Source organism: Typha latifolia, chromosome 9, assembly GCF_019914945.1.
Source record: "Typha latifolia isolate L0001 chromosome 9, TyphaL0001v2, whole genome shotgun sequence".
Classification (NCBI taxonomy): Eukaryota; Viridiplantae; Streptophyta; class Magnoliopsida; order Poales; family Typhaceae; genus Typha; species Typha latifolia.
The window spans coordinates 9,413,167-9,423,121 of NC_133094.1; the positions used below are offsets into that span (position 1 = coordinate 9,413,167).

A 9,955-nucleotide genomic window follows, 5' to 3' on the forward strand; every position below is an offset into this window, starting at 1 on the left:
CAAGACACAATTGAAATATTAATGACACAAAAACAATCCGTATATTGTCTCATTTTTAGGGGTCAATCCACTACCCGGTCCTCCAATAGGTATTTATGTGATTAAATTAGTAGCTCCCTTATCACATGGTTTGTAGAACATAACCACCATTGAATCCACAAACCAATTTTTTTAATGGTCAATTAGTGTTCCATGCTAATCACCAAGATTATGGACTATTTAGAGTATTTATTCATTTTAATTATAGAGTTCTATAATTTAAGTCCTCAACTCGAATAATTCATAAATAATAAGATACTCAAGGAACAAAATGATCTATTAATCATCCAATTACATGAACAAAAATTAGAATACAATCATCAAACGATTGGCTTCTAGATCACAACACTAACCATTAGTGACATTGAAATTTGAATCTGAGTAGACTCATCTAATTTAAGTACTCCGCCATAGACCATAGTTCTCCTAACCTAGAGTTACCATATTATACATGTTTAATGATCATAATATCCCTAATCTTAAGGTGATCAATAAAACGTTATTGCAGACATTTAAATTTATTATTTATTAAAAAGAGCAGAATATTCTGTATTTCGTTAGTAGGGCATTAATCATAATAACTCCCTATTTTCTATCTATGAAAAATTTATATCACAAACTTTAATCCTCAAAAAGAAAAGGGCATGCGCACGTGCCCGGCGCGTGCTGAACCCCCAAGGGGTGAGCACGTGCTGGGCACGTGCGTCTCTGTATTCCTTCTTCCGCTCGCTTTCTTCTCTCCCTCTCTCTCTCTCGTTTCAACAGCGCAGTCGTCGCTCCACCTATTTTCCTTTTCGCCGCGCCGGAGCGCCGCCGAAGCACGCCGTCGTCGTAGAACGGTCCGCCGGTGAGTCCGCTACCCCTCCAGTAAATTAATTTCAGTTTAATAGCCTAGTCAATTGTTTTCTCCTTTCTCTCCTTCTTTCGGTCTTGTCGGGCGATCGGCCGGCCGGCGGCCTCGTGTCGACGCCGTGCCGGTCCGGAAGTTCTCTCGGTTATTGCCCTTCGTGGGCTCTCCTCGCCTTTGGACGATTCCGCCCATCTCTTTTAACCATTTTATTTCTTGGCTTTGTTCCGTCAGTCTAAGAAAAATTAAATCAGCATAAATAACAAATTTTAAATAATTTTAGCGTTCAAAGAAAAAGAGGAGAGAAGATTCGCTTTGGGCTTCCTTGAAACGACGAAGGTCGCATCCATGGGGGAACAACTCAAAGGTCTCATCTTTCACCTCGAATACCTCGGTTTAATTCCTCTTCTTGTCACGTTTCTTCTTCTTGATTTATCCTTATTTTCCTTTAATTCTTTCATTTGGGTTTCTAATCGGTCTTTGAATTTCTAATCCAACTTCTTTAGATGTTCCTATCCACCTTTTAATCTAACTCAAGATGCTGTCTTTCCTTTTTATTGGTACATCTGGATATTAATTATACTATAAATGACCATCTTTTTTGGTGCTTGTTAGAGTCTTTACCTGACAAGCGATTAGTTTGCTCTTGAGCTTTGTGTATCCTTTCTTAGATTCTCTTAGTATTTGTGTTGATCGATAAGTAGAAGAAGATTGGAAAGTGATACATATGCAATATTTGTTCTCAGATTCTTCTTCTGTGGGTAATACTGCTGAATTGATTGAAACCCAGAAAGGAAACGACGCACCTGAGGCCATTGTTGGCCCAGCAATTGAAATTAAGGTCTTGTTCTTCGCGAGAGCTCGTGATCTCACTGGAGTGGCAGATGCATCTGTTGAAATGCTGGCCGGTAGCACGGCCGGAGACTGCATGAATAAGCTCTTAACCACATTCCCCAAATTAGAGGAAATATATAGCTTCATGGTTTTGGCGTTGAATGAGGAATATGTTCCCGAAACTACAGTTCTGAAGAATGGAGATGAATTGGCCATCATTCCTCCGATAAGTGGGGGGTAATAAATCATTGTAGAGGTAGAGGTTTTGATTTGATATTATATCAATTTAGTTGAATGATAATAATTCCTGTTAAACGGAAAACAATCAGCAGCAATGTATCTTATGTCTTGTACACTTTTTACAAGAGAATAATATCCGAGTATAGATTTTCTTTGGAAATTTATGATGATTTGTTGAATATTACATATGCTTTGTTTTCCAATCATTACACTAGACATCTGATAGTGAAATAGTAAAGAGAACTAACTTAATGTCAGCTTCTTCATGTATGATTTAAGGAGCTGTAAGTTATCAATATAACTTCAAACAATTTCAAAGCATGCAAACTGATATCAGGAGAGATTATTTTTTACAAGCAGTGTAATTCAAATTTTCAACTTCAAAAACTGAGACACTTTTGTGCTGGATTGTTTTGTAATCTTTGGTGGACCTAATTTACTTATTCTGGATCATTTTGTTGCTTGATATATCAAGTGTTGTATCGATAACTTGAGAATCCATTGGTTTTTCTTTCCTATATGGACTCCATTTCAATGATTTGCAGCTTGTTCAGTAACTCCATTTGATTCTTGTTATTCTGTGATTGTACTTTTAATTTGTATCGTTCTGCTCAATTTGTAAGCTTAAATAAATTGTTTGAGAGCAAATTTACATATAAGGACATGTTTCATCTTTTACCCATCTCATGGACTTCCTTCAATCCACATTATTGAAGTACAAATGCTGTGGATTGAGACATTAATTTTGGTCTGAATCCTTAATTCTATTGACAAAAATTTACTTCAGAAATCAAGAAAGCAAGTCATAAGTAGTTGAGACATGGGAGCCAGTATGTATCAAAGATCAATTTACTAGAGAATATGTATAGACTGCAAAGACTACTACGTTGTTTTGATTCAATCTAGATTCGATTTTAGCTACACTATTACTTTGTGAACATGAATGATAGATTTCAGCACTATTACTTTGTGTTGTGCCTGCAAAAGTGGTCCACCAACAAGAGATACGCGAGTAGCAGAGAAAGAAAATAAATCAACACAAAGACACCAAGATTTTTCTGATTCAGTGTAAGGAAAACTTTGGTGATCGAGGCATGCAACTGTTTTGTTTTCATCGCCATGAGACAACTTGAGCCCAAACCCTTGTATACCACCCTCTCAACTCTCCCCAAATCCAGTAAAAAAGAAGAACTAAAATAACCACTTTGTTCCTCTCTGTGTGTGTGTGTGTGTGTGTGTCTCTCTCTCTCTCTCTCTATCCTTTGCTGCAGTTGTAGCCTCTTCGCTCTTTCTTGTCCCATGCGTTCTTAGTTGCAGTCTGCTACTCTGCTTTGCTGGTCTCTGTTTCCAAGAAGTCTCAAGACATCCTTTATAGCCATGAGACAACTTCATTTCTTGCAACCTATAACTGCTTATATTGAGATCAGAGTCAGTGTTGGATTCATAATATAATATATATATATATATATATATAACTTCTTTTTTATTGCAGCAAGAACTTCGTGCCCCATCGTCCTCTATAACTTGTCGTTGTAGATATATCATATCACCATGCAACAGAGCATTGTATGCAATATGGAACATAAATGATTGAGAAGAGTCAATTCAATTCTCGACTTCACCTCTACTCTTGTTTATTCAAATAATAAAATAAAGCTTTCCTTCTCTAGCTTGGTGTCTCAGTAGCAACCAAACCAACAGCTATCCAATATATAAATTGAATAGTAAATTCCAATGTCTTAATTTCAACTTTTGCATCAACAATTATTTGTTTATTTTTTGCACCCCACCCCCTTGATTTGTGGGTGTCCAGAGGCACAATGACTTTCTGTCTTTCTGCTGTACTTTAAATCTGGAACTTGATACTAAATGACTGGGTTGATGCTCATAGCTTAGTTCAGGAGGTACAAAATTTTCCATTATAATAGATTAGTCTGTTATACATTCACATATGCTGCTCTAGCTGCTTGCTAAGTTATTCTTATCTTGTACTCAAATGAAAAGGTAATAGATTACCTGTTCTTTACTGACCTATGCTCTATTAGTGCGCAAAATAACATCATCCTTCTGAATGATTGTCATTGTGAATGCAAAAGTATATTCTGGTTTATCCTGTTTGGCAGATTGTTCATATTAGTTATACTCTTCTTCATTTAATTAGTAGCCTTTCATCCAATGCTCAACTACTGGAGTAGTAATTATTTTTGCTTTTATTCCTTTGTGCAGTGTTTGTATTATCTTAGTGTGTGCAATGTGAAATTTAATTATTAGTTCAAGTCTTAAGATGTCAGGGCATGAATGCCCATCCAATTTGGTTTCTGGACATGATCCTGATTCAGATCTCCAAACTGGCAGAAGAGTTCTGGAGAACTCGGAGTAATTGGTATTTGGTGCACTTCAGTCCAATCCATCTTGGATATATCATGTAGCAGAACACTTTTACGTTGCTGTTATAGTGTCAAATGCTGTAGATTTTATGTGACCAAATGGGTGAAATCTTGTTTATATGTGATAAAATGCTTGTCAAAGAGGAGATGGCTTGTTTTATTGTTCATTGTTTCTGCTCGTTTTCTTTGTGAAAATCTTTTAAATTAACTATGGTTCGTTCACATAGCTTCATGAGATGGTTGAGAGTGTTGCATGATATTCTGAAGTCATTAGATATTGGATATTATAAGATTCTGGTACCGTGATTTAATTAAATAGCTATTAGATGTGAAAACGAATCGGATACGAATTGGATAGTGCTCAATCTACATTGGTATTTATATTTTTAATTTGGATATAGATATTAAATGGATAATAAAATTTAAAACTATATCCTAACTAAACGGATATGAATATTTTAAACGAATGTTGATCGAATATTAAATAAATTATGATCTATAATTAACACAAAAATATTAAGATTTTTTTTAATGGTACGGTAATTTAAATGGACAGCTGTGCATCCTTGAGCTGGTTTAACCACAAGAGGAGAATGTATTTGTATTGGTGTTTGTAGGATTAATTTGTTCATAATTTAGTCTTAGTTTTCCTACTTGAGTGATCATGGAAGTAGGATGGTCCAAATTTCTAGTCTTTTATGCCTTTGTTCACTTATAAAATATAGAAATAAATTTATTCTAAATAAATCTTCTTATTCTGGTGTAGTTATTAAACAACTTACTTTATTATAGTATAGTAATTCTTTATTTTCTCTCATTTTATTTCATACTATTTTTTTAAATAAGTTAATAATAATAATCTACAATTATTATTCTATTCTAAGATTAGACAATATTTAATTACAAATTACCTCAGCTAAAGTTAAAATTTGTTCTCTCTCTACTCTTCTTTTAAATACCGATAGTCTCAACTACAATTTAAGTTTTCTCTCTCTTCTCCTTTTTATTTTCTACATTGTTATTTTACAACCTGCCTCTTTTTATTCAGTGCCTTTTTGTATCTTCTATTATTTTTAAACTATAATTAATTTGAAATGAAAATCTTCTATTGCGATTGATTTTGCTAAATAAATTAATATCAGGTTTTTTTATTCTTTCGAAATATAAAAGATCTACTTAGACAAGCCAATTGAAGTTTGAGGTAATCAAACAATAGTTTGAAACAATAACAAATTAATAACTTCTGTATACTGGTCCTATAATTAGAATTAGAATTAAAACTGAAAGATGGGTTTCAGCACTCCCTAGGGATGAGTTTGGACTGCCCATTTTTTCCCTTTTCTTTGCATGGCCTGCCTTTTTTTAATATATATTTCTTAAGAAAGAGATCCGTTTCTCGTTATTATACCTATCCGAAAATATTCACGGATTAAAGCTCCAGTGTAAAAAGAACATCGTTTAAAAATTACTACTGAGGAAAGAAGGAAGCATGATGTGATGAAATTCCCAGAGGAGATGGAGGTCATTCGCACCAAACTACAAGATTAAACTTAGCTAATCTTTATAAATATGCATTCAAATGCACTCTCCAGCCTAATCTTGTTACTTATAAAACTTCTTTGATGCAAATGGGCTCCCTCTTCCCTAAGCCTCAATTTCAAACTGCCTGTTCAGCCATATGCATACGACCCAGAAATACTTCTGCTGGTGAATAGGAAGGACTAAATCTTACACAAGTTATCACCATCAGAGTTTACTCTGAAATTATACAACTCCTAGAAAATCTATATCTCGTGCACCACCGCCCGCTGGCATATACCGTGCCGGAACAGTGTCGACACGGCAATCCACCTGCAAAGGCATAGATTTCTGAATATAGTTCAACCAATAACCCTCACAGGAATAGACTAGTATGTTTTTCATAGCAAACAGCTATTGCATGTCAAAATTTCTAAAACCAGCAACAAAAGTCGGAAGTCTAAAACTCTAAACAAAAAGTCAGGAGTTCCAAACTTGAAATATCAAATAACAAAGTGCATAAACGAGCTTGTTCAAAGCCTTGGAAACCTAAGAATAGTTTGCTTAAGCAGTTGCTCCAGCACCCTTGCCCTTCTTCCTCTGCAGCTTCTTCATGTAAAACTCTAGTTCCTTCCCTTCGAGAATATATCTACACGAAAAAGTTCGAGCGCAAATAAAGAGCATGATTTATTAGAAATGTTTGTTAATATAAATCAGGCATGAACAAGAAACATAGTTTCCCATAAAATAGTATGAACTTCTTACCCATCAGCTCTGCCACACTGACCCGGGCGGGAAGAGATACAGGCTAACAGCCTTCCACCACCAAACTGCTCCTCAATATGGGAGTCAAGTTTACGTTCCTGCTGCCGTTTCTCAATCTTCCTGGTAACATGATTGCTCTTCTTTGTTTCCTCAGTGGCACCTTCAACCTCCTGGCGCCAATAAAAGGAAATGCACACTTATCAACCATTTGAGTCAAGAAAACCAAGTCAACAATAAAGTTAAACTTAACTAAATCAAGGTAGCTCAAATTTAAGGGGTCAGAAAGGAATGGCATCTGGACTACATAAACCAAATTGAAGTATTTAGTATACCACAACCAACATCATTTTGCCTCAAGAATAATACAAAGAGTAAACAACAATTACACATGTAATTTACAACAAATGGCATTTCAAATTACCCATATAAAGCCTCATATACCCATGCAGCTACAGATCTTTCCTCAGTTTTCATCCTCACGATAGAAGCTTGAGGAAAGTCATGAAATACATTAAGGAATAGCTACATTACTTAAGAATATTTGCACAGCAGAGAAGAAAGCAGGGGACAGACAATGATAGTGACTATTGAATAGAATCAAAGAAGATTCCTGATCAACATATATCTGACCATATGAGAAACAAACAAAAGTTAAAATTTCTCAAGTACCAAGGCAAGTAGCCACTAAAACACATCACCTAAGAGGGGCCTCAAGACTCCCAACTATGACATTATCTTTGATGCTACCTGCACAATCAAAGACTCACTACAGATCTATTTTATGACTACAGAAGAATGACAACATACTAAACTTCTCTTGGCATGTGGTGTTCTCACACCGATCAACAGAAACTTCATATGGCAAATAGCAATAGTTGACTATACACCTTCAGACAAGAAATGCTGTCATTTCAAACTATCATGGTTCTAAAACATAGAGAAGTGGATACTATCTTTTTGACTAGATATATGCTAGAAAAAAATTAAAAATTAAAACAAAAAAGAGAAACTGTTACCGACAGACTCTGGTAGAAACAGATGAGTTTGGAATAAATTCACAAAGGTATATGGCCATCACATTTGGTCAACTGCATTTAACATGATTTCACCCAAACCAACAGTCCAGAGTCAAGAATATGCTAATCATGAAATTTCAGAACTTGCTCATCTACACTGAACATTGCCAGCCTGATCACAAGGTATCCATATTATGTCAAACGCTACCGGAAGAAAGATCAAACCATATGAAACAACAATCAAAAGATTCAGCACCCAAAATCCCAGAGGGAAGTTATACTGAACAGTTGTTACCAGAACATGAAATATTCTTCATATGGCATATCAAACTACTATTACCTTATTCAATCTAAATAAGCAATTGCTATACATATGTTACCCAATAAACATACTCAACCAAAAGACCAAAGTTGTTTGGACCAGCCAAAAGAGATAAAGAATTCAAAAATAAGGGAATCAATAGATTAAAATTGACAGCAAAGATAACAATCAGAAACCCATCATGCCATGCTATCATGAGCAATGCAAAATATACTTACTGTTTCATTTGGTCCATCATGTATGATATCACAGGAATATAATCTCAATATTGCATTATTGACAGACAAAAACTAGAACAAACAGTGCGAAATAATCCTACCAACAAATACAAATGAAAAAAAAGAAATCAAAAGTGAAAAAAAAAAATTGGACCACTTCAATCTACAACACACCAAGTATATGATCTGCATGAAAGAAAACATGAATGCAAAAGAAAGCTACCTCTGTCGCTTCCTTCTTGGCACCAGCAAGGGTCTTCTTTTTCCTACCAATCTCAACACCGTAGTGCTGGAGGTACCACTGTTTGAAGGGGGCAGCATCAACCTGGATAATAGCACTCTTCACGAGTGTCTGCGTCCTCACAAGCTCATTGTTCGAAGCATTATACACCACATCAAGGATACGCGTCTTGCGGGTAACAGCTTCACTTCCCCATGAGAAGTTACCAGTATCAAGACGAAGGGCCCTCCACTTCACATTGCCTCCACGAACCCTAACCCTCCTCACTGTTTTGTTGCTCGAAAGCTTAGTATTCGCAGGCTGGCGGCCCAACTCATACCTTACGGAGCAAAAGTACAATTTTCAGATAAATCTTCGCCAAGAAAAATAATACTAAAAATCACAGAAGATTGCAAGTAAAAGTCAATATATAGAACATGAGAGTATTACATATCTCATCCATCTAGGCGATCCAATAAATAGAAGAAAACAACGTATAAACACAACAAAAAGGAACCCACCACGGTATATGTCAATAAGCAAAAGAAAAAAAGAAACCACATAGATTACTTAAAGATTCAATTTTTTTTTTGCAGAAAATCGTCCCAAAATCAAGAGAAAAAAGACTAATTCGACGATCTACCACAGTAGCAAGCTAACTATCAAGCAACCATCAGATGAAGAAAACTTTTAACTTAAACTAAAGGAAACATAGGCATTACTTTCGCTTCTTCCTCCATGCCTTCTTCTTCCCTCCAGTGGCGCGCCTCTTGTGCATCGAGTCCCGGGAGATACCTGCGAGAGGAAAAGAGCACCATGGCAGAAATCACCACGAAACGATGGTGGATTAGAACCCTTGAGAATTCATCTCGTGGAAGAGATGTGGATCATAACTAGGGTTTTCTCCTTACCCATCGTAGCGTTCTCTTCTTTTTCTGTCGGGAGTTAGCCGCCGTGTAACTCTTCTCCGCCCAAACCCTAACCCTGGCGACTATATATAGGCAAGCCACTTAACGGAGATAACATCTGCCGTCTAATCTTTTATTGATAAAGTAATCATAGCCGTCCGTTGTTAATAGAAGATAATTTTATAAATTACACCCTATATTTTCGCTATTTTCTAATTAATAATCTTTAAGCATGTGTAATTTTACCTTCTTTCTACTCAAAATTTCATATAACATCCAAATAGAAGAGTATCAGCAATAGAATATTATGTTTAAATATACTAATTTATAAAATATCTAGATTATCCTTCAAAGAAGATGGTTTAGTTTGAGGAAGGGATTTTAATTTTGTAAGGGTGATTTGGAACATAAATCAAAATATTTTATAATTTTGTCTTACTAATCATTTTAAGTTTTTATTACAGTTTCATTTAAACTTTTTCAAAGGTATTATTTATATACGAATCAAACGCTATGTAAACGTAGAGAGATATCTTCAATTATAAATTACCCTAAAACTATTTAAATATAAATTGATCAAATCACTATCAACACATTAAATGTTGTTATGTGTTTTTTCGGTTTTATAATTTCTTTCTTCT

General features: G+C 35.3%; 2 protein-coding genes across 3 annotated transcripts; one reads left to right on the plus strand and one right to left on the minus strand.

Moving 5' to 3' along the window:
• Positions 1-748: 748 nt before the first annotated feature.
• Positions 749-2,120, plus strand: LOC140794687 (molybdopterin synthase sulfur carrier subunit). The gene is made up of 3 exons (XM_073146816.1): positions 749-886; positions 1,170-1,253; positions 1,633-2,120. The coding sequence occupies exons 2-3, from the start codon at positions 1,235-1,237 to the stop codon at positions 1,959-1,961; spliced, it is 348 nt and encodes a 115-aa protein (XP_073002917.1). The 5' UTR covers positions 749-886; positions 1,170-1,234; the 3' UTR covers positions 1,962-2,120.
• Positions 2,121-6,030: 3,910 nt separating this feature from the next.
• Positions 6,031-9,399, minus strand: LOC140794954 (small ribosomal subunit protein eS8). 2 transcript variants are annotated; one of them, XM_073147252.1, is made up of 6 exons: positions 9,318-9,399; positions 9,129-9,201; positions 8,410-8,746; positions 6,631-6,800; positions 6,415-6,514; positions 6,031-6,198 (listed from the first exon to the last, which is right to left on the minus strand). In XM_073147252.1, the coding sequence occupies exons 1-5, from the start codon at positions 9,319-9,321 to the stop codon at positions 6,430-6,432; spliced, it is 669 nt and encodes a 222-aa protein (XP_073003353.1). In that variant the 5' UTR covers positions 9,322-9,399; the 3' UTR covers positions 6,031-6,198; positions 6,415-6,429. The 2 variants fall into 2 exon arrangements, with proteins under 2 accessions (XP_073003353.1, XP_073003352.1); XM_073147251.1 differs by lacking the exon at positions 6,031-6,198 and having other exon boundaries at positions 6,242-6,514.
• Positions 9,400-9,955: the final 556 nt, after the last annotated feature.